This window comes from Palaemon carinicauda, chromosome 1 (assembly GCF_036898095.1).
Source record: "Palaemon carinicauda isolate YSFRI2023 chromosome 1, ASM3689809v2, whole genome shotgun sequence".
NCBI lineage: Eukaryota > Metazoa > Arthropoda > Malacostraca > Decapoda > Palaemonidae > Palaemon > Palaemon carinicauda.
Genome location: NC_090725.1, coordinates 100,298,979 through 100,323,802, shown reverse-complemented (window position 1 = coordinate 100,323,802; position 24,824 = coordinate 100,298,979). Strand labels below are relative to the sequence as shown.

Here is a 24,824-nt window from a genome sequence, read left to right as displayed (position 1 = left end):
GGTCCCTCCTCGACGAGTTCCGACCGTTGCAGCCGCCCTACTCCTGCCAGACCTTCTAGTCTTCATCTCCGTTCCTGGACGCAGATGCGCAGTGGGCGCCTACACACCCCGTTTCGACGGGCACCAGTCCCTTCGGGGCTAAGGGGCTTATTCCACAGTGTGGGTAAGTCCCTTAAGTGCCAGGTTTTTCCTGCGCGCCTACAATCTCCTGAGCGCCCGCGCGCAGTAGCGCTCTAGCGCTCCCCTGCTGTGGTCCACGATCTCCGGTAGTTGAGTCTCACGGTAGATCTTCCTGCACGCCTTCGCTCACCTGTGCTTCTGACCTTCTGTGCGCCAGCTCTCTTCAGCTCGCCAACGCACATCTGCCCGCCCTTTCCTGCTACGCGTCATGGGCGCCAACGGTCTACGGTCGCCTGCTTGCCAGCGCGCATCGGCGCTCCCCTTCCTGATGCATCTGAGCGCCTTCTGTTTGGCGCGTTGCGCGCCAACATTCGCCCCCTCGCCCACGATCTTCCAGATCTGGGCTCAGGCAAGAAGATCTCCTTCGCCTCCTACGCGCCCGCGCGATTCTTCGCCTGCGCGCAAGCGTTTTACGCGCTACCGCTCGCCAACGCTTGCCAACACGCCATCGCTTGCCAACGCGCCAACGTTTGCCTATGCGCCTTCACTCACCTACGGGCCATCGCTCGTCAGCGCGCCATCGCCTGCTTTCGTGCCAGTGGTCTCCCGATCGCCTGCGCTCGCCCTCTCGACCTCGCGCCTGCGTGCCAATGCGCATGCGCGCCCGCACACCTATGCGCATGCACGGCCGCACGCCCGCCCTCATGCGCACATGCTCATCCAGGTTTGCCCGCGTGCGAACCAACGGTTTTCCATCGAGCGAGCGCCAGCGCAGTTCCTACCAGTGAGCCATCGCTCGCCAACGCGCCGTTGCTCTCTTACGCGCCATCGCTCGCCTTCACACCATCGGATTCCGACCGACAGCTCTCGCCCTTCCAACCACGCTCGCCCCCACCTACGCTCCCTCGCGCACTTTCGACTGCGCGCCCACGTGCCTGCGCGTCCACATGCATGCGTGCCCACGCACGGACGCACCCAAGTTCGCTCGCGCGAACCACCGATTTACCATGCGAGCGCCAGGGCGTTTTCGTCCGCGATTCCCGTGGGGTTTTCGCAACACGGTCAACCTGGCGAGTTCTGGAGCGCGTTCTGCCAGTCCACGATCTTCGCCTCGTAAACGCAGAGCATGGCACGAGCGAGAGCAGGAAGAATCTTTAGGGAGGTCTGAACTACATTCTTCTCCTTTTCAGAACCTGGTTTAGCCCTTCCTCTCCACCATTCCGTGGAAGAGGCTTACCAGGGAGTTTCTCTCAAGAAATTCTCCGCCCGGCAGGGGGTGACTGGTCTAGCCCTTCCTCTTCACCATTCCGTGGAAGGGACTTACCAGGCATTTCTCTCTCCGACTGCGACCCGAGGTTGTGTTCAAGGGAGCTCCAGGAAGATCATGGGAACTTTCCTTTTCTCGGGCACAGGCTCCATTGCGTTCCGTCGCCAAGTTTCGAACTTGCGGACAAACTCGATGTTATAGCATCTAGTGCAGTGATCGAGGGCTTCCTCTCGGAAGTCCCATCAGAGGATGTCGGCAACTCAGACACTCTTCCATCCTTGGGAAGAGCTTGTTTGAGCCTAAGGACGGGGAATTGGACAGCTGGTGTGGAGGAGGTCGAAGCTCGATTCACTCCTCCAAAAGGCACTTACTTCCAGACCCGGCAAGCCTCCGACGCCTCATCATACAACCTCGTCAGCCTAGGTCATCAGCACTGGCTCCGGCAGCTAAGACAAGGTGTACAATAGCAGCCCCCTCCTGTCAGGGACAGGTAGGACGGGAAGTCCTCCCGGGGACGCAATAATCCTAGAGGGAGCGGCCGAGTTCGCGAACTCTAGGTTTCGCAGCCCCCTGCAGGTTTCCCGCTGGGGGGATGCCTAAGGTTACTCTTTCAGATAACAGCATCCTGGTGCCGATCCCTGCACGATCTCCGTGATCAGCCAAGGATGTCGCTCCTCGCTCTTTACATCTCTATCTCCACTGACAGCGAATTCAGTGTCGCTGAGCTTCTATGCCATGGGATAGGCAAGGGGTTAGCCCTTCGGGCAGAAGGGCCTTTCTCTAGAAGAATGCCCTCCAAAGGGTCGTTATCGGCTTTCCCCCGGCTTCTTCAGTCGCTCCTTTCTTGTAAGCAAAGCATCTGAGACGGAAGTCCTGTCATCGACCACTCAGCTCTGATCAAGTTTGTCGAACAAACTTCGTTCAGCGTGGAACAGCTGAATCGATCAGGCTTGTAGCGAGACCACAATACTCCAGATGCCCTGGATCGGAAGGACGGGTATTTCCAGGTTCCTTTCCATCCGTCTTCCAGGAAGCACTTGGAACTCAGCCTAGACAACAGATATACCAGGTCAAGTTGCTGTGTTGCGTTCCTGCTACAGCATCGCGGGTTTTCACCAGAGGACTCGCCCTGATATTCTCACGGCCACTCAGGAGCAGGCTTCCGCCTCCTTCGCCTCCTTCGCTTTCTGGAGGACTGGTTAACACCGGTAGTCTCGGAATCGTCCTTCTTCGACAACGAGACAAGCTCCCGGGACTTTACCAAGATCTAGGGATCATGGTAAGTCGTGAGAAGCCTTCTCTGCTGCTACCTCAACATCAGGGATATCTAGCCATGATATTGACTCCTTCTCCAAGCCTTCCCATCAGTTGACTGTGCCAAGGCTGAGGAGAGTCCCAGTACCTTTCCTCAGAAGGAGAGCTCTCTCCCTATCTTGGTTACGTTTCCTAGGTCCCCTTTCCTCCTTGCCCCATCTAGGTTCCGAACGGTCGCCTCAGGATAGGTTCCCTGTTAGGCGGCCCAAGTTCCGGTGGAATCAAAGCAATGATTAACCAGACTTTCTGGTCCCTATGGGACCAGCGGAATGATTAGACTTGCAATAGGGGTTGGCCTACGGAAACCTCTTTCAAGGGAGTGGATCTTCTCGTCCTTCCTCCGCATTTGATGCTGTTCTCGGGCTCGTCCAAAGGGGGGGGGGGGGGGGGCATGTTCTGGTTCAGACCGATGGTCAGCACCTGAAGGGTACCTCCACTTCGTTCAGCTAGGATTAAAGGCCGTAGTCTGGCCCTTCAACAGATCCAGCAGATCCTGCCGACTACGGTTCTGGCGTGTTTTAACTAGCAGGGAGGTACATTTTCATACATTCCCATCTTGCAGTAGAGATACTGAGATGAACCGAGTTCCTCTCAATACCTCTATCGGCTCGCTCATTCCGGGCAGAGGAATGTTCTCTCCGGCAATCTGAGCAGAGACTCACAGATAGAGTGTACCTGGGGGTTTTTGGCCTCTAGTAACCAGCTAAGTCCTGGCCTGGGGGACCTGATCACGACAGCCTGGAACTTCGAGCTGCCGCTGTACTACCCCCCCAGTCTCAGACCCCAAGACTCTTTGGCAAGATGCCTTCCTGTGACGGTGGGACAGCATCGACGCCTACGTCTTCCCACCATTTTTGTCTGTTGAGAAGGGGTCTCAACGAGACCAGATTGTCGGTTAACCTACCGATAACCTTGAGAGCTCCGCTGCGACTTTACGCAGAACGGTTTCCGGACCTTCTGCATCCCCTGGCGGAACTCCCGGGAGAGCTTCTTCCACGACACAGGCTACTCAAACGACCACACTGCAACATCTATCACAAGCCATAGCATCGTTTCGGCTTCACGCCTGGAGACTATACGACACCTCCTCACAAGAGGCACCCTGCAACAGTTGCGGAGCGTAGGTCGCGTCACCTGCGATAGTCATCCGCAGGGGTCTACCAGGCGAAGTGGAGAGTCTTCTGTGGTTGGTGTCGTGGGAGAGGTACCTCTCCCCTTGATGCCTCTACTCCAGCAATAACGGAGTTATTGTTTATCGGCGGGAGGAAACTCATTTTCTGCTCTCGGCAGTGAAGCCTATCGCTCAGCCTTTCCCTGGCCTTCAGGCTGGGAGGAATAGACTTTTTCCTCCCCGCTGGATCTTTCTTCGCTCGTGCGAACTACGAACGTACCTGCCCCCAGTCGGAGTGAGACCTCCTCCATGGAGCATGGTTCGGGCGAACCATTATATCAGGCCTCTAATCGTCGCCCGGCTTGGAAGACGGTGCTCCTGCTCGCTCTGGCCTCGGCCAAGTGTGTAAGCAATCTTCATGGTCTCGTACGACTCCGCCCTTTCAAGAGGATAGGGGGAGGTAACATTCAGGTTCGTTCCTGAGTTGTTTTCTAGACTCAGAATCTTGGAGTCCCGGACCTTCGGTTCGACTCCTTCAAGATTTCGAGTCTCCGTTCTGTAACAGATGACCCAGACCTTCTCCTACTTGCCAGTAAGGAACCGAGGGGTTATCTTTAAGAACAGCTGCAGTTTGTCCTCACGTGCTAGCCCAGACTGGGAGCACAGGAAGGACGCAGGGGAGGGTCACCAAGTATGCCTTTTCAGCCCGGATTCAAGGGCATTCATCTCGACCTGAATCCAGACCCTCCCCCGTCACGTCGCCCTATAGTCCACGATGTCGGATACATCGCAACGTCCCTGGCCTTCAAGAGGGACTACTCTGTGACGCAGGTGCTACAAGCTGGAGTCTGGAAGCGTCTAGCGACCTTCGCAGCCCACTTCCTGCAGGACGTAACCCACAGGGGTATCGATACGTTTCTATCGCCCTGTGATGGCTACACAACAGCTGGTCTAACCTCAGGCTCCTTTTTGGACAGGTAGCAGAAGGTTGAGGGCATTGTTACCAGGTTTTAGACTGCATGAACGGAAGAAGTATGTCTGGCCCTTACTTCTTTCTTCATCCTCCCCTCTCCTGGGGAAAGCAGCATCCTGGTCTCTGCATAGCTGACCTCAAACCTCTGCAGGTAAACCATGCTTCCTTGTGTTCCGAGTATTGAGATAATACTGTCGCGCCCCCCCATACCCTGACGAGGTGGTATTGGGAAAGTCCTAACCCAGAGTTCCGTCTAAGAACTCCAGGTCAACTGCCTAGGACAAGTCACACTTTCTTCCTTTACACACAAGCTTATGTAGGCCACACGTTTCCTTGCGGAGCAAGGAACTTGTGAGGTGCAGGGACTCCTTTTCTCGATTGCGACTCACTCGGATTCTGAGTCCCCGGGTAAGGCAAAGCCAGTATGGCTGGGGACTTTCCACCCTTCCTAAGGGGTATGTCACCCTATGTAAATAGCGTGGTTTGTATTTCGGTTAAGGAACAAATGACAAATTCGGAGATAATTTGTATTTTTCCTAACCATACAAACCTTAGCTATTTACACATATTTGCCCACCAGCCCTGTCCCCCAAGTCAAGTCTTACCTCTAAGTGAAATGAGACATTTCACTGGTGTGTGAGGGGGGGAGGGGTAGCAAGCTACACCTCCCCTACCCCTGCTAACTAACGCGGGGGTAGTAAACCCTCGTTAAAATCTAATGGCTCGTCAATTTCAGCTACGCCGAAAGTAAACCCTATGTAAAAAGCTAAGGTTTGTATGGTTAGGAAAAATACAAATTATCTCCAAATTTGTCATGTATTAACAGTTAGTTTAGGTATATTGAATGGTTCAAATGTATATGGATGTACAGTATCATTGTGGTTAGTTACTCTAGCTTTATAAAATTTAATGTGGTGTTTTTGTTGGGTTTGAAACGAATTAGAAGATTTACATGTAAAATGTGATTCGTAACACAAAATTTTCACAAAACGAAAGCCACTCCAGAACAAATTAATTTTGTGTTGTGAGGCATTACTGTACTTACGGTACTGTATATTTTGTATATGTACAGAACTTTACTGTGTGCATTGTATTATTTTCCATTTCTTATTGCATTATGTTCTAATATCTACTTAATTTACAGGTATTAACAGTTAGTTTAGGTATACTGAATGGTTCAAATGTATTTGGCTGCACAGTATCATTGTGGTTATACTGTAGATTCATTATAAGATTTAATGTGTTGTTTTTGTAGGGTTTGTAAAGAATAAGGTGATTTACATGTAAAATGTGATTCCTAACATGAAATTTCCACGAAACAAAAGCCACTCCAGAACAAATTTATTTTGTGTTGTGAGGCATTACTGTATCAGAACCTAGAAACATGTCTACTGTAGGCTCTAGAGCCTTTAAATATGGGGCCCCAAGACATCCGAATAATTGAAGATATTAAGGCTTTCAAGAGGAAAATGAAGACCTTATTATGTGAGTGTTTTGACAGTGACCATCAAACAGTAAGCGAACAATACGCATTGTGAAATGTTAAATGCTCCCGAATGAACATCATAATACAAATGTGGAGGTCCTGTAGTGAGTAGGGTTCCCCTGCTATACAGAACTAGATAAGCAGCCCTTAACAGTGGAAAGACTCGCTTGTTTCCCATAGTGTTACAATCTTAAAATCATTACAGGTTTTTTTGATAATCAATGCTTCCAACAACCACCATTGAAATATGGGAAATATAAAAAGAAACTCACGAAAAAACACAACACGTTTATTCACAAACTTATAAAAAAAATTAATATTACTTCTTTGGTTACTTTAACTGACAAATCAAATCAATCAAAACACCAATAGAAAAGGGGAACAGTCAGTACGGTAGAAATACTTGAGGAATAGTTTTCTGCAACTGCTGAGATGATACTGGTACGGAGACTTAAGGCTTGAGAACGTCGCAGAAGGGCGACTGAAGTTCAGATGAAACTGGCACAATGACCGGATTCAAAGACGTCACAGAAAGGGTGGCATCGAGATGGGACATCAGAGGTCTTCTTCCAAGAATTCGATGATAGTGTTGAACTAAGGCAGGCTACCAGGCAGTGTTGGCTACTTCTCGTCACTAGCAGGGAGGGCAGGCTGCTTCAATTTGTCTCTTCTTGGCCATAACAGGATTTTGGAGATAGGCTTTTATTGTCTGAAGGGAAGGTTAGAATCTGGCTCTATCAGACTTTGGGTCTTCTCTGTTTCTTATCTTGTTAGGACTTGGATCTCATCTGCTTCGGACATAGTTCCTCTCTTGTCTAATGTCCTGTCCTATCTCCCTTGGACAATCTCTTCTTGAAGTTTATATACCCATGTATGGGTGTAGTTAGTTTAGTGGACAGTGGTCATTTCCATTGAAGGCATTCTTATTAAAAATTCTGCGTCTCTATTGGCTTCCTCAAAAACGCCCATGTCGATCACGCCATGGAGGCTTCTAGAAGAAATTTCTGATGCAATCTGGACCAGGTGTTAAGTCATAACAAAAGGGCAGCACATTTCCTTCCATGATGACCTATTTCATAAACGCGGATATCCCTCAGGCTCGGTTTCTCAAAATATGCTGACTCCACTAATTAAGACTTTGACATCTTGGTCAAAACAGGACAGTCCTCTTATCGTGGCAGGCACTTTCGTCGAGGCTCGGTTTACTTCTAAAATGCTGACGACGGTGAAGTGATGACAGGTTTGTTTGTCGAATCTCTTCTCGCTGCTCACACTTTGGGGAAAGATTTTTTGTTTTAAAACATATCCTTTAAAAGTGTTGTATCTACCCATGACACCTAGCAAAACAGGTGAGCCTCCCCCTCGAGAGGATCCTGTTAATGATAATTTATTAACATTGACAACACTATGCTATGCCTTTGGACTTCCCTTGGACCAAAGGAAACTCCATCTAAAGAAAGGCTAACTTTAGTGCTTAATCTTGCTAAGGGGATTTAGATAACACGATTTTGACCTTCAGCCAAAACTCAAGCGGCCAGCTAACATTCCACCTTTGAGTCAGGCTTCAGTGTTTGTCCTGCATCCTACAGGGTCAATGAGGGCCTCTGTATCAGAAGGAACTAACTCTTCCCACAAAAGGTGTCGTAGCCTTCCAACTGTGATGGGTATGCTTGCTCTCTCGCAAGTCTCTAGAGCAGCGAGTGTTCTCGTGAGCAATACGTCTGAGAGGTCAAAATGTCTGGACACAGACATTGTGTACTGATTGTTTACTGATAAACATGGGGTTTTATGGGTGCTTTTGGCCCTGACAAAGTCGAAAGAATTTGCCTCCCCAGAGCATGTTGGTGATATACACTAATCAGATATGCACTACATCAGCACACTTACCGTTAACACGCACACTGGATATCAAGAATATCAAGACTAGCCTTTGGTCTTGCACTTGTCTATGCACAACAACAGATGGGCATAATACTGCTGCACATAGTTTTGAGAAAATGAGCGATTCTATGGATACACATGCTCTACTTTCAGCTCGTTCTCCAGTAAGAGAGGTAACTTATTCCCAATTGTGGGAGCGAATTCAAAGGCTAAGTGCTTTTTTCAGAATCACTTGCCTTGGTGACAATGAATAAACACTATAGATATTTGTGCAAGTAAATTAGCGATGCACACTTTCTCATCCCCTTCCTAGATGGACAAAGGATAGTTGTTAAAGACGTTCATCATGGCAATGCATGCTCTCCTCTTCCCTGGATGAAGGATGTAATAGAATTTGAAAGCAAGCATCCTTCTGGTTGATTATGGTCAGATGAAATCCATGAGTTTGATTGCTTGCCTGACTGTAGCTGCGGTCTCCATGTTGAACAAGGTTTAGAGGACAAATTCGGTCTAGGCTGAGGGGTTGATGACTGGTCTCCAGCTTCCAGACACCTCAACAAGAAAGAGTCTATTAAAGAAGCCTGGGGATCTGACGTCTACTTCCCAGAGAGCGCTCGCCTCAAGCATGGCATGGACTTCCACCTGGAGGGCGAGGTGTTTGGGTGAACCTTGGTGATACAATGATAATGTCACTAATGGATGATTCAGAGGAGGGAGAGAGATGATTAATGGGAGGAGGTACCCAGAACGAAGAATCTCGACTGTCCATTTCTCTGCCGCATGGTACCACAGATGGTATTATGGGATGATTCCCCCCTCCTCACTTCAGGTCGTCATCCTTTGCCCTTTCCTTCTCCCAAGAGCTTTCAGCGAGGCTTAAAGGGCTGACCTGTTCCACATCTAAGGACGGAGGTAGGGCAAGTGTCCCTTCTGAGGTTGCGACGATGGCACTGCCGCTCTAGCCTGACCAGAAGAGGAGGATTCTTGAGGCTACCGAAAGAATACTGTGCGCTGGAGAAGCGAGTCCCGGCTATCCATGCTCCATCGCTCTGTTGTGGCATCCACATCCTCAGAAAGGAACATTGTAAGACTTTTGAGGGAGACTTTTCCAAATTCCAACTCTTGTTGATGGCCTATGCTCCTTATGAATCTCGTGTGTAAGGTGTCTTGGCATTTGAGGATCGAGTAGGACCTCTGGGTCATTGGTTGCATTAGGAATTGAATGGCTCTTGTGCCCTTAAGCACCACATCCCTCATGTTTTGTTTCTTGTCAAGATCTGCGAGATCTTCATTGTTGGCTAAATAGCCAACTGCTCCGGATCAGTGGTCCAAATAAGGTGCCACTTGGAATGAGCCTAGCTCTAGCCTCCATAGAAGAGGCTTCTGCTACCGAGAATGATAATGAAGACGAGGCCAGTCGATCTGCCAAGACTCATGGTGTCAACTTCGCTACTTCAGGTTCCACCGTTAGAAGCAAAGGAGGGGCTCTTATAGCCCCGATTTTGCTTCCTCTCCCAGACAAATGCTGAAGGAATGAGGCAGGAAGACTACTGCCTCAGATGATTCCTCCTCGCAGAAACCTGTGAGTCAAATTTGTCTAGTGCTCCCGTGGCTAAAATAGACCACACAAGTTCCAAACGAGGCTTAGAGCTACCTGGAGCCTGACAAAGATGGTCAATGGCCGCCTTTTTACCCTTTGGGGGAGAAGAGGGGTTCATCCCCCAGGCGTTCCGGGTACATTGGAAAACCTGGATAAAGGTGGAGTCAAGAAACAGTTTTTTAAGATCATTTTGAGCATTTGGGGATCGTTCGCCTTGCAAAGATCGTAAATTCAGAGAAGATCCTGCCTTTGGAGAAGTGATAGATAATCGTGATTGTCGACCCTCATCTCGTGAAGAACGGGAACGACGAGCAGCCTTCTTGATACGTATATGTGGGGAAGGAGCTCTTAACTCGTGCGCCTCTGCAAACTGGTTGGAGAAGTCACCCTTTTCTGGAAAACTTATCAGGGAAGCTCAGGGATCAGAGAGACATATGGGAATGTCCCATAGGGATAAAAGTTCATTCTTGAAGATATGCTGAAATGACAGAAGCCTAGCTTAGAAATGAAAATTTCAGGTCATAGGAGGTGGATTGGAGTCGATACTCTTGCTCCTCCTCAGGTCTGAGTGTTCTGACATCTCAGGATTTTAAACCAGCCAGTTTGCCCATACTGTAGGAGCTTCCCACACCCCAAAAAATATATTTATTAAAGGATGAAGGTTTGTAGTATCAAAAAAACAAATCACAAATTTTTTAAAACAATTTGTATTTTTCCTAACTATGCAAACTGCATCCTTCAAGTCATACTTCCTGCCTTATCCATCCTACACAAGACCTAGATGAAGGTCAAAGTAGTTACTCGGTGAGCTGGCAGGGGGACGGGGCTTTCCCCGCCACCCACCAGTAACTACATACACCTTGTTATAAATTCTAACAGTTTCTGGTGTTACTGAAATCATACTGTTGTCCTATTAAACGGATAAGGTTTGAAAAACTTTTAATGACTAAATATTTAATTTTTTGCTTAAAATGTTTAAATGTTTTTCAAAAAAATTCATTAATCTAAATTCCGAAGTCCTAAGGGCCTTAAAAATATGCATAAATCCTTAGACAGAGACCATATCTTAAAAACTGTCTTCCCCCTTGCCTTAGCAAGGGGTGGAGAGAACTATCTTTGTCCTTTGTTCCTGAATTTTGGCCAAAACTCAAAATCCAGGTGATAATGACATCAGATTTGACTCTTTCACGATCTTGTCTCTTGAAGAGGTAACTTACGACCCGGATGACATGTTACAAAGAGTAGTATGTAAATTTGAAGAGGACACAATATCCTAGTCCAAGAATCTCCAATTTGTTTGTGAGCACTGACCTCTCCAAAAAAAGAAAGTTCCAGAAACACCATTTCTTTCTGGTTGAGAGAAACTATCACGAGAACCTATAAATCCTCAGGGTAAGCATCTCTCAGGGGCCCCCCTCGAGGACATGATATATGTGGACTTTCTGCAACCTAAGTGTTCCACTAAAACCACTCGGTAGCACAAATTCTAAAAGCAAGAATCTGGAAAAGACAAACTACTTTTACGGAACACTACCTTAAAGATTGCACACATAGGTCCTTAAGACACTTTTTCATAGGCCCTATTGTTGAAGCATAACAAATAGTCTAACTTTAAACTCTTATTTGACAAGTAACTGCTCTTATCTCAGGCATTGGTTATTCTTTGCATTATAAGGGTATATAATAAGTATAGTATAAAGGTGAATGGCGATTTTGATCAGACTTGAAGCCCTCACATAAATTCTCCCTAATGCAAGCAAGAATACCTTGTTTTTGTATTGCCTGATACAGTATCTTGATGATGTATTGAATATATTAATACTGTACTATAATACGAAACACTTGATGTTCATATCACTTCACCATGGTAAAGCTCGCTAGAATGAAAGAGCCAGTTGCACTGTCCACAAAAAAATGACTTTGATCTCTTACTGTTACTATAGCTTTATCACAATTTCAACATTGCTGTGTACTGTATAGTATAATACTATATCTATGATTATTGTAAGGTTCTTTACCCAATATTCTGGGCCTATGATATTCTTTGCCAGGTTTTCATTTACTGTATTTTTTAAACCTCTTGGATAACCAGCTCTCCTGCTGCTTTTAATAAATTGCTTGTTGTCAGGAGCTTTACCATATTTCATATTCCCGAAGGGCTATCAAGGGGCTGGCTGGCTAATGCCGTTTTTTAAGGACAGGACTTTGACATTCATATATCGCTTAAAAAGGCGACTTAGGGTATATCCAAACTGCATAGGATTTTTGCCTCTGACCTTTGGTTTTGCGAAACCAGGTTGATTTATCCTGAAAATTAATGTTTTTCAAATTCTATCTCCTCCCTTGATACTTGATATTAAGACCTGGGATTACTACTTTATACAGACCTGATGTAGACCTCCAGTCAAATATTTTTTTTTTCTTTTTCAAAGGTAATTTTTTTGCTAGATATGAATATTTTCATTATGGTTAAAAAAAGTAAACTATTATTCAGGGAAAAAAAGTAAGAAAAAAAAATAAAAAAAAAGGGCTCAATTTGATTTTTATAATGTCCTAAGTTATATACCAAATTTCAATGCTATATCTGTAAAACTAAGGGAGAAGTTAGAATTTTAAGGTCAATATATATATAGTTTTAAGATAGCATTCAAAGTTTTTCTTTTAAATAGACAATATTAAGAAATCATGATTATTTTGAATTTTATGTTCCTTTTTGGATATTAATAAACCAAAGCAATGTTATTTATTATAAATTAATCATAAATGAAGATCCCTTTGCTCAATATCATGCTTCCTTCATCCACAACACTCTCTCTCCTTCACTAACTCTGCTAATATCGCCGATATTACCCCCTTCTGAACTCTTATTAAAGCGACTTTTATTCTTTCTTATGCTAGTGAGATGTTGAAATTGTCTTTTCCTCTTTGACATGAAATTCTTGTTGAAACCAAGAAAAACAGACGTAAAAGTGAGTGAATGTCAGAGGTCAAACTTAAACGTGTACTCTCTCTGAGGTGTGTGCTAGCACTGAAGGGTGTAATCATAACTTCCTGTCTTGTGACTCATGGAATCTGTACAGATGCTATCGCTCACAATTTGTTTTATATTTAAATGTAATAATTATCAAAATTTACAATAACAGAAGAAATACTGCCTTTTCTTGTAGGGATCAATGTTTTTAGCTTATCGAGTTACTTTTACTAATTACCCTGTAAATATAAAAGAAAGAGGAATTTTGACAAAGTATTCTGTATACGCATTCTCCATTGCCATGTGAAGCTCATTGAAATTTTTCAGAATTTTGTGTTTTTCGTCCCATACCCCATATATTGGCTTGCTGGCCGGGCCCCTAAACTCGCTTTAGTTATTACTTATTCTATAGGTCCCTTTGCAATGCTCTCATTACCCTGCTCATTTTCATTCAGAAGAGTTTTTTTAACTATTGTCACAGTCATTCCAGTACTGTATATATTGAATATTAGTTATCTACAGTACATTCATATTTTGGAAAGTATACTTTGCTCCCTTTTGTATCTTTTACATTTCCTCCACCACTCTTCCATCCTTAATATTTTAACTTTTCCCCTCCTCTCTGATGAGATTTAAAGTATATTTTGCCACTTTTTCAACTTTTACATTATTATTTTCACTTTTTAAACATAAAACTTACCCGCTGGTTATATAAGAATGGCTAAAGTCCCTGGACGCCCGGCAGAAAATTCAAAATCTTGCGGCAATCGCAGATATGCCAGGTGTATATTAGCGCCCTTGCGGTAGACAGGCCGAACTAATCCAATCAATTCAGACCTTTTCTGCCGCCATACTGGCTAGAACGATTGAAATTCCCTCGGAACTTACTGTACTTTGATTTGGACGATTTATTTGGTGATGTACACTGTCTTTTTGTTTTGGGCTTTCGTATTAGTGATTTCTCTTTCATATTTTCTTGAAATCTTTATTGTTTTGGGTTTATTTGGTTAGTTTTGACCCTTGTTATTGTTTTGTTCTCTCTCGTAACTTCTCAAAATGGCCGACCCCTACCCTGAATATAGGAAGTGTATTAAAGATTGTCATACTCGCCTTCCTAAGGCTTCTGTTGATCCACATACAATTTGTGTAAAATGTAGGGGTAAATCTTGTACTTTTGGGGATCGGTGTGAAGAATGTTATTCTTTAACCGAAAGTGCGTGGTTAGTTTATGAGCGCTTTACTCAGAAATTAGAGAGACAGGATTAGATGCAGTTCTTCTCGTTCTGTAGAATTACCTGTATCCGATGTCATTGATCCTATTCCTTCCCCCGTAGTGGTAGATCAGGAACCGAAAGAACGTGCGATGAAGGATATGTTGTCCGCTATTCAAGCTTTTGGTGTGAGAGTTGAATCGTTAGCGGCGGACAAAAAGCAAATTACTGTATGTCTGATATTAGTTTACTTAAAAGTTGTCACACAGGCGACCGATCAAGTGTGAAAAGTTCGACTAATGTGTTCAGTGTTGTGGATGGTGCGTCTGCGCGATCCTGTCGTTCGCCTAGCCTAAGACCTCTGTCAAGCTCCCGAACCCATGGGAGAAGTTATGTCGAACGGCGAAAGGGAGCGAAAGGCGTCATCAATCGTGCAGACGTTCCTGCTGTCGTATCACAGGTCGCTCACCCTCACCGCAGGAAAGGTGAGGTTAGTGCTTTATCTCCTTCGGATGAAGGCTCACGTGATGAGGTGTGGCGTCAAACCTCTAGACCACTTAGAGGAAAGCGCATGCGGTGGAACAACGGCGCGATTCCTCCCCGCAACAGCCAGGCTGTAGTCATTGGGATACACCGGAGCGTTTTCGGTCCCTTGACGAGTGTTCGCCTTCGAAACGCTCTGGCGTGGGTTCAGAAATGGATAAAGGTTTGATACAGTCAGATTCAGAGCTGTTACAGTTCATGCTCCGCCGCTTCCATCAGACTGGTGCTCGTCTCCCAAAAGTGGGGAGCGGTTTGGAAGCGATGAGGAAGGCGAATTTGCGTTGGAAGAAGCGGCGCAAATATCACCTCAAGATGATCCCAAATGGTGGTATGTTGTTGGGCATGAAGCAGCAACTCTCGTTGCTTTTGCAGTCTTATCGGCCTGCGGTTGGCAGTGCGGCTGGGCGTCAGTCTTCCGTTTTAGACCCGTTGTCGCACAGGCGGCCTGTTGTCGCCGGTACTGACGCGTTATCGCACAGGCGATCTCCCAGTGTTCTCGCAGTGTTCAACGGCAGGTTGAGGTGGATGCATCTCGTCGGAGTTCTGCTTCTCAACATCAATCAATCGCGCATATGGCCGATCGTCAGTCTTCCAAACGTGACGACGTTCGTCAAGTAACAGGGCGGGCCGCTAAGCGGCAGGACGGAAGCGGATGCGATACGGAGCGTCAGCGACAAGCAGACGCTATGTGTCAGTGTGACAACACACGCCAGTCAACCCATTACGCGGCGGAGCGTCAGCGTCAGCGGCAGGCAGACGTTACGCGCCATGACGCGGCGGAGCGTCAGCGCCAGCCAGATACTACCCATGACACCGCACGTCAGTCTACCCGCGACGGCACTTGGCTGTCAATCCATGACTCCTCACGCCAATCAATCCGTGACGCTACACATCAGTCGACTGTAGTCGCCTCGCGTCAGTTGGATGTTATTTCACAAACCGATCGTGACGACAAACGCAAGGCTAGTGATTGTCAGACGGATGGGAATATTGAACAGCGCAAGCGCGCCCATGTCAACGCTAACGTGCCTGCACAGGAACGCCGCCTCTCTGAACAAGGCGCGACTGCAGCAGCTGAATTGTCGGAGGAAGAGCCACATGAGGTTTTCTCTCAGGAGGAACAGTTGGATGATATTTCAGAGGGAGAAGAGGATAAGCCGCCTCAACATTCGGTGGACCTCGAGAAGTTAATGCTGGTCTTTACAGAGTTATTCCCAGACCATTTTACTCCTGTTGCTCCGCGTTCTCCTGCTTTGGAATTTACCCTTGGTAAAGCAACAAGAACTTCGTTATTCACGAAAATGGTTCTCTCTCCCTCTTCTAAGAGAGCGTTGAAATTAATGGGAGTGTGGCTGGATTCAAAGAAAGCTCTTGGCAAGACGTGTTTCGTTTTTCCTCCTGCCAAACTAGCCGACAAATCGAGCGTTTGGTATGAGACAGGAGAGGTCCTAGGCTTGTGAGTGCCTGCTTCTGCCCAGGGGGATTTCTCGAGCGGGGGATTTCTCGAGCCTAGTAGACTCTTCTCGTCGACTAGCTATGAGGAAAATTAAAGTGTGGTGGTCAATGTCGGAGTTCAACTATCTCTTGAAAGGTAACGGCTTTCGAATTGTGTTTAATTTTCTGGACTAGTCTCTGGGAGCCTTGGGTAGAAACGTAGCGGAAATGAAGGGCACTGACACTAGTAACCTTATCCAACATATGTCATGTATGGACAAGGCAGTTAGAGATGGTTCTAACGAATTGGCTGCCCTGTTCACAGCAGAAGTTGTGAAGAAGAGGGCAACGTTGTGTTCTTTCCTCTCCGTGGGAGTCACTCCCTTTCAGAGATCGGAGTTGCTTTTTGCTCCACTATCTTCTGCTCTATTCCCGCAAGATTTAGTAAGGGAAGTTGCTGCTGCATTGACTCAGAAGGCTACTCATGATTTGGTGGCCAAGACAGCTAGGAAGGTGTTGCCTACATCTTTCCCTTCCCGTAAAACAAAGGAAGCTAAGTCATTTTCGCAGTCTGCTCAGTCCTTTCGTGGTAAGGCTGCCGGGAGAAGTAACTTCAAGCTCGATGGGAAGAAGTCCAAGAAAAGAGGAGCTAAGTCCAGTCGAGGCAGAGTTTGACTGTCCTCTCCTTCAAGCAGCAGTAGGAGCCAGGCTAAATTACTTCTGGCAGGCCTGAGAGAAAGAGGAGCGGACCCTTGGTTCGTTCTTGTTTTGAAGGAAGGATACAAAATACCATTCTTCTCAAAGCCTCCTTTAACCACAGATCCTGTGGGTCTCTCTCCCAAATACAGGAAGGACCAAAGAGGCAGGCCATGCGGCTTCAGATGTCTCTCTTGCTGGAGAAAAAAGCAATAGAGAGGGTGCGGGACTTGGAATCGCCAGGGTTTTATTAGTTGCGGTCCTGTCAAGTTATAGGTTATGGCACCGTTTGAAAGCTGCTAGAGATCATCAGCCCCCTGGGAGGACCGCTAGATCTCCTAAGGATAGCAGACAGAATGAGGCAGAGAACCATTGAAGTCTGCTCCTTATCAGGTACGAACCTCTTAAGTTTCTTATGTGTAACTCTTAAGTGAATTTCCAATTACCTTACTGTCTCTGACCCACCACCAAGGGTGTCAATCAGCCATTCTTATATAACCAGCGGGTAAGTTTTGTTTAAAAATGATATTTTCATAAAAAAATTTTTGAACATACTTACCTGCTGGTTATATAAGTTATAATCCCACCCCCCTCCCCTCTAGAGACCAAGGGGCATGGAAGGTCTAAATTGGTTGGATTAGTTTGGCGTGTCTACCGCAAGGGCGCTAGTATACACCTGGCATATCTGCGATTGCCACAAGATTTTGAATTTTCTGCCGGGCGTCCACGGACTTTAGCCATTCTTATATAACCAGTGGGTAAGTATGTTCAAAAATTAATTTTATTATGAAAATATCATTTTTCGCCCTTCTCTGTTGAGATTCATATTCCATTCCTTCCAACTTCTTTTTTATAAACAGTGAGTGGTACAGTATATTGTCCATTACTGGGGAGAGAAATGTTTGTTAAGCAGTAACTTATAACTAGGTACAGTATGCAAAATTTAGTTATTGATATTTTAATGTTACTAGAGAATTTGTTTTGCAAAGTTTTAAAATTTATGTAAATATGGTAACTTATGCAGATAAGGACATTTTTTATGAAGCTTACCTTCGAGTACCAAGGGTAATCTCTATGAAATGAGAACTTCATGAACTTAATACAAAAACAAAACTTTTCTCTCTCAACCCCTAAATTCCTCCAGGGATTATTCAGGGTGATATCGTAAGCCAGTCTGATGGGTATTATCTGATTTCATCAAGGTCCAGACCTAAGCCTGCACTTATCATTTTTATATGGGTTAAGCTCGTCAATACCGTGTGCTACGCTTTCTGTAAAATTTCTTTTTGTATAGTGGTCTGCATAGGTGAAACTTTCTTTTACCTTGTAATGGTAAAGGTTATGTATTATGACCTAAATAGTACAGTCTGTAGTATACTTCTCTGTTTGTTTTATTGTGACTAAAATTTAATGTTATTTTCAGGAGCATCCTGGAACAGAGGTTCATGTCATTGACTTGCTTCATGGGTGGAAGAGTCTAGCTCCACTGTGGTATCAAGTAAAAACATTTTATGCTAAGATATTACCCATCATGCAGAAAGCTGAGAATGGCATTATTTTAATAGGTATAGTATATTTATTTATAACTTACTGTATCTTTATATAAATAAGTTTTCACTGTCATTGTTATTGTAGCAGATTTTAACCAGTTAAACATTTACATTTCCCTACCATGGAACTGCAGAAATGTTTCTACACTTATGATAAATATTCTCTCTTATCTTGTACATTATTTGTGTAAGGTTTTGTTCCTATGCAATTGCAAATTTTAGTATTTTTCTAAATATATCTGCTAAAGAAAAGAAAAAATAATGTGGTGCAAACTGATGGATGAATTCCAAAACAGAAGTTGATAAGTTAGAATAAGGTACCCTCGGAAAGATAGGATGATCCACCACCTCATCCATTTTTTTTTCTTTTAATCTTGTCTTTAGCATGGCTCCAGTCATCCCTAATTCCTCAACCTTTCATTATCTTATAGTCACTTAAGAAGTTTCTTTGATTTTTTTGTGTTAAGTAAATATTTTGGATTTATCAGCCCTTATCATTGGTATTGACACAGTAGTTTCATGAATTTTGTTGAGATTAGGGTTATCTCCAGATAAGACTCCAAATTTTACTAAAGCCATATTTTTAGATATACCAGGTTTTTAGGCCTTCATCCATGTTTTAGCACACAGCTGTATGCTGGCATGGCAAGTTTACAGTCTTATGCAGATTGCTATTCTAACCAAAGTTCAGATGGAGTAGCCTATAATCTGCGTAATAAACAAGGTAATCATAATAACAGTAGGTTAGAGATAGTTCCTGTGTACAATAATGGCAGATCACAATTTGAATTTAATTCTTTTTCTCTTAGCCAATCCTTGGTATAGAGTTAGGCTATGATAATTTTGATCCAGTTGAGTAGCTAAAATTTTTAGTTTAGAATTGAGTTTAGAAGTTACAGGAAGTTTTAGGATTTAGTTTAAAAGTTATTTATTCCGTAACTGACATACAAACCACGCTATTTAATAGGGGTATTACATTCGGCGTAGCTAAAATGACGAGCCATTAAAATTACTACCCACACCGCTAGTTAGCGGTGGTAGGGGAGGATAGCTTGCTAACAGCCCCCCCCCCCCTCACACACACACACCTGTGCTTGAGCTCGCTTTGCTCTCGGCTCGGATGGTGGATGGACGTGTCCTCTTTCATCCTCGCCGCTCTTTGGCAGACATTAATGCTTTTTTGCTTTCTCTTTGACAGGTTTGTGTGTGAAGTTGGCCTCTGCGATTATGCACACCTATCCTGGATTGCCCAACCGCCCCTGCGGAACATTCATGTCGGCGGTCGAGACAGACCCTCACACCCTTTGCCCTTACTGTAGAGGTCAACGGTGTGACAGTAATAACAAGTATGGTGAGTGTAGGGAGTGGTCTATCTCCCAGTGGGAGAGGTTTTCTCGGCGACGTAAGAAGTCCAGGCGGGATCTTTCTCCTTCGAAGGTTTCTTTGAAAGGTGAAAAACCCAAGGACTCTTCTTCCGTGGCCCAAACCTCCTCCGAAGCTCCCACTCGATCGGTCTCTTTCGAGAGACTGTCGAGTGGTAGCGTAGACCATGGTTCTGTTTTCCAAGCTCGGGGTTCAAGAGATGGCGTGCTCCACCTCTCCTCCCAGGGGAGGATGTGTCATTAACCCATCTATTGCAGTTTTGGTCTTCCTTGGGGCTCGAGGGTTCTCCCTCCAAGGAAGCATTACTTGACTACATCCGATTGGGTGCCACTGTCATTCAAGTAATCGCCGACTTTGGCAGAGGTTGATCCTCTGTCGATTGTCGACGTTGTGGTGTCAGAGGTATCCAATGTGGTATCTCCTAATACCTCTGCCTCTTCAAATCCCGCAGCAGCTGAAGGTTTAGTTTCTCCCATCCCTGCTCAACCAACGAGGGAGAAACTAAGTCCAACAGTCTCTCCTGCTGGTGTTGCTACCCCTCGGGGGAGTTCACTTACAGAGACTCCTCTTCGGAGGACTGCAGAAGGTCAGCTTGCTGATCCAACGGCCCCCAGAGGGCGTATCCGTCGCAAGACCCGCCTTCCTCTTCGCCAGAGAGGCTTTCCTTCACCTGCGGTGAGGAGGCGCCTCTTTGGTTGACCATCTCCGCTGCAGTCCGCCGCAGAGGAGCCTCGTCAGCATTCACCGACTGTTCCTGCCATGGTCCTGGACCTCTCAGCGGATCGTTCGCGATCCCCTTCGGTGGAAGGTCGTCCTTTCAAAGGACACGTCGACCTTCCACCCGACAGACCTGTTGACCTGCCGTCACCGTTCCTGAGAGGTGATGCGCGCTATGCGCCTACAAAACCTGACTTACATGCTCGTCAGGCATCGAACCCTATTACGGGGCATCAAGGGCGTATGCGCCATCGCGCGCATACGTCCCTTACGTGCCATGCTAATGATGAGCATGCACGCCAACGTTCTCCTGCGCGCCAGGCTTTGCCTGAGGTAGTGCGCCAGCGCTCACCTGCGCAGCGCGCCAGCACTCTCCAACGCGCCAGTGCTCTCCCGCGCACCAGCGCCCATGCACAGCGATTTCTCCTGCGCGCCCACGATCTTCGGATCTGGGCGCTGTTGGGAAGTCAAAGAAGACTTCTACGCGCCAGCGCTCGCCAACGCGCCAACTGCTGTCTACAGCGCGCCAGCGCTCACCATCGCGCAGTCACCCTCTCACTCCCACGAGGATACGCGCGCACCCGCGCCCATTCTCTCCTGCAGCTGCACGCCGCCATCCTGACACGCGCCCACGCGCACAGGCTCCAACTGCGCGCCCGCGCGCCAGGGGTATCTCTCCTGCGCACCCGCGCGCCAGGGGTATCTCTCCTGCGCGCCCGCGCGCCAGGGGTATCTCTCCTGCGCGCGCGCGCCCTATGACATCTACTGGGCACGCGAACTCGCGCCCGCACGCCCAACGACCTGATCCGGCGCGCCAACGCGCGCGCGATCAGTCTCCTGCGCGCCCACAGTCTCTCGCACGCGCTCCTACACGCCATCACTCTCCTCGCAATCGCCTGCACGCATGCACGCACGCACATCAGCATTCTCCTCCGCGAGCGGGCGTGCCATCAGTCTCCCGTGCGCGACCCCTGGTATTCTCCTTCACGCGAGCACCAATACGCGCCCCCGCGCGAGCGTCAATACCATCTCGCGCGCGAGGCTGCTGGACAACGCACGGCAAGGTCGCCATTGCCACGTTCCCCTCCCCGCAAGCGCATAATGTCCAGGATCCCTTTTTCTTCTTTTCAGGGGAACCCCCCTATGGAAACTCCTCCCAGGGATCCGTCGATCCCTGTCCCTCCAGAGGGATTGTCTGACAGCGTGTCTGTCAGTCGACAGCCATGGTTTGGTGCGCTAATCAGATCAGTTGCCCAGGCTTTCAAGCCGGTTCTCTCTGAGTTAGGTCACAGATCCTTGGCTGTTTCTACCCCTCTGAAGAGAAAAAGAGGAGTTCCGGATGCGGTGACTTCTCCGAGAACTAAGTTGACTCCTCGCAAGCCTTCGAGGCAGGTTCCTTCACCGCCCCAGACTTTTTCTCCCTCCCTGTCGGACGAGGACGGGAATTCACGTGAGGTTAGACATTCCCCCATCGCACCAATGAGGGAAACCCCACCTCGCGTTGGAAAGTCTTCTCGGGTAGGGGCTGAAGGGAACTTGCCACCGTCTATGTTAGAGTCCTACATCCTTCCCAGAAAGGAGTCGAAGGACTCGAAGACGGTACCAAAATCCTCGACAAGACTTAGGACGGAGCCAGCTAGCCACTCGGAGAACGTCCGCAAATCTCCCCAAGAAGAGCCTTTTGGGACAGGAGACTTCGCTGCAAGTCCAACATCCAAAGGAGAACTACAAGAGTCAGAGCATGCATTTTGGCAGGTTCTGACTCTTATGAGGGCTCTCAATGGCTTTGCCAACCCAGAGATCCTCCCTCGAGAGGGAAAAGACACGGTCTTGGATCGCGTATTTGGCACTCAAAAGCCTCCTAAGACCAGTGCGGCCCTGCCCTAGTCTCGGGGTTAAGAGTACCAGGGACAAGATCGCTGTTCAGATCTCTGAGTTGTCCTCCTCCAACCGTTCCAGTGCCGGCAACAAGCTTCTCCCACCTCGCGTACAGCAAAGGAGGTACTTCGAGATCTTGGAGGAGCCTTGTTTAGCTCTTCCCCTCCATCATTCTCGGCAACTTAGATCCTTAACCAGGAGAAGGTTGGGAAGTGTGCTATGCAAGCCTTTTCGTGGCTGGATATCTGGTTAGGGACCTTAGGTATCCTGATACGCTCAGAGGACTTCTCCAAAGAATGTACCAGGAAAGCTATGGAGGTGTTCCTCCTCTCAGGCACTCGCACGATCGAGTTTCTGGCCCACCAAGTCTCGAAGTTGTGGGCAAACACCATCCTGAAACGTCGGGATGCGGTGGCTGAGAGGTTCCATCAGAAGGTCCCTAGCACCGAGATAAATAGGCTCAGGCATTCTTCCTTAGAATGAGCCTAAGGATGTGGAACAGGCTGCTGAGAGGTGGAGGAAGTTCCACCAAGACTCCCTCCTTCATAGGGCTTTGACATCTAAGCCCTATAAGCCTCCAGCACCCCAGCAGTCCTGTCCGACCAAGACCACGAAACCGACAGCAGCAGCGAAGACAGTGGTGTCTAAGCCCTTTCCTGTCAAGGACAGGATGCCTTCCAACAACGGTGGGACAACATTGACGTTTACGCCTTTCCCCCGTTCTGTCTGATGAGGAGGGTGCTCAACAAGACCAGAACATCGGTCAATCTTTCAATGACCCTCATAGCTCCGCTATGGCATCACGCGGAATTGTTTCTGGACCTTCTGCAACTCCTAACGGAACTTCCGAGAGAACTCCCTCCACGACACGATCTACTCAGACAACCACATACCAACATCTTCCACAAAGCTGTAGCATCGTTACGACTTCACGCCTGGAGACTATCCAGCATCTCCTCGCTGAGAGAGGATTTTCGCAACAAGTTGAGGTCAGGATGTTTGGACATCTGCGAAAGTCATCCGCAACTGTCTACCAGGCAAAGAGGAAAGTCTTCTGTGGTTGGTGTCGTGGAAGGGGTATCTCTCCACTCGATGCCACTATTCCAACAATAGCGGAGTTCCTCGTGTATTTGCGGGAAGAAATGTGCCTTTCAGTCTCGGCAGTGAAAGGCTATCGCTCAGCCTTAAGTCTAGCTTTCAGGCTGAAAGGAATGGACATTTCTTCTTTGCTGGAACTTTCCCTTCTCATACGAAGTTATGAACTTACCTGCCCTCAGTCAGAAGTGAGACCTCCTCCATGGAACGTGGTTCAAGTTCTCGGGTCTCTTAAGAGACCTCCCTATGAACCATTACGCCAGGCATCAGATCGCCACCTAACCTGGAAGACGGTGTTCCTACTAGCTTTGGCTTCGGCCAAGCGTGTTAGCGAACTTCATGGTCTCTCGTATGACATCGCCCATTCAAGGGGATGGGGGGAGGTAACGTTCAGATTCGTCCCTGAGTTTATTGCTAAGACTCAGAATCCGGGAGTAGCGGATCCTCGGTTTGACTCCTTCCAGATTTCTAGTCTCCGTTCTGTAACAGATGACCCAGACCATCTCCTACTGTGTCTAGTAAGGAGTTTGAGGCTATATCTTAAAAGAACAGCTGCAATTCGTCCTCATGTGCCAGCTTTATTCGTTAGCACAGGGAGGACTAAGAGGAGGATAACTAAGAACACCATCTCTGCATGGATTTGTAGGGTGATTCATCTGGCCCTGAATCCAGACTCTCCTTCGTCACATCGCCCTAGAGCACATGATGTCAGGGGCGTAGCTACGTCCCTGGCCTTCAAAAAGCATTTTTCAGTGACGCAGGTCCTTCAAGCTGGGGTGTGGAAGCGTCAGACAACCTTCACAGCCCACTACCTGCAAGACGTGACCCACACGAGGCTCGATACGTTCTCTATCGGCCCTGTGGTGGCTGCACAACAGCTGGTTGTATACCTCAAGCTCCTTATTGGACAAGTAGCAGAAGGTTGAGGGGATTGTTACCCGGTTTTAGTCTGCATGAATGAAAAGGTTTGACTGGCCCTTATTCTTTTCTTCATCATCCCCTCTCTTGGGGAAAGCAGCATCGTGGGTTCTCTGCATTGCTGACCTCAAACCACTGCAGGTAAACCATGTTTCCTTGTGTTCCTAGTATTAAGTTAATACAGTGAACCCTCGTTTATTGCGGTAGATAGGTTCCAGACCCGACCGCGATAGTTGAAAATCCGCGAAGTATTGACACCATATTTACCTATTTATTTAACATGTATATTCAGACTTTTAAAACCTTCCCTTGTACGTACAGTAGTACTGTTAACAAACTACCCTTTAATGTACAGAACACTTAATGCATGTACTACAGTACCCTAAACTAAAACAGGCACAAATATTAAAGGCGATTTTATATCATGCGTTTCCTAAACACGCCAAAAAGCACGATAAAAAATGGCAACCAATGTTTTGTGTACGTTTATCTGATCATAATGAAGAAACAAACGCATTTAGTGTACTGTACACATCTGTGTATAGGTTAGTTTTTGCATCGATTATATTGATTTTACAGTATGTTGATTTTGTTACTACCAATGTTTTACTTAATTTTTCTTAGGACTTCTAAATGAAATGTTTTTCTTTATGACGCCGCCTGAAACGACGGCGTC

The 24,824-nt window shown here is 46.9% G+C and overlaps 2 protein-coding genes across 2 annotated transcripts in view; one reads left to right on the top strand and one right to left on the bottom strand.

Moving 5' to 3' along the window:
- Positions 1–24,824, bottom strand: part of LOC137650128 (zinc metalloproteinase nas-4-like) — a 241,460-nt gene that overhangs the window by 91,684 nt on the left and 124,952 nt on the right. The window lies entirely within an intron of this gene.
- The window catches only part of Ppt2 (palmitoyl-protein thioesterase 2), a 128,714-nt gene that overhangs the window by 50,260 nt on the left and 53,630 nt on the right, over positions 1–24,824 (top strand). Inside the window, exon 2 of the mRNA XM_068383366.1 lies at positions 18,031–18,172. Within this exon, the coding sequence (XP_068239467.1) occupies positions 18,031–18,172 (142 nt within the window). The remainder of the gene's footprint in view (positions 1–18,030; positions 18,173–24,824) is intronic.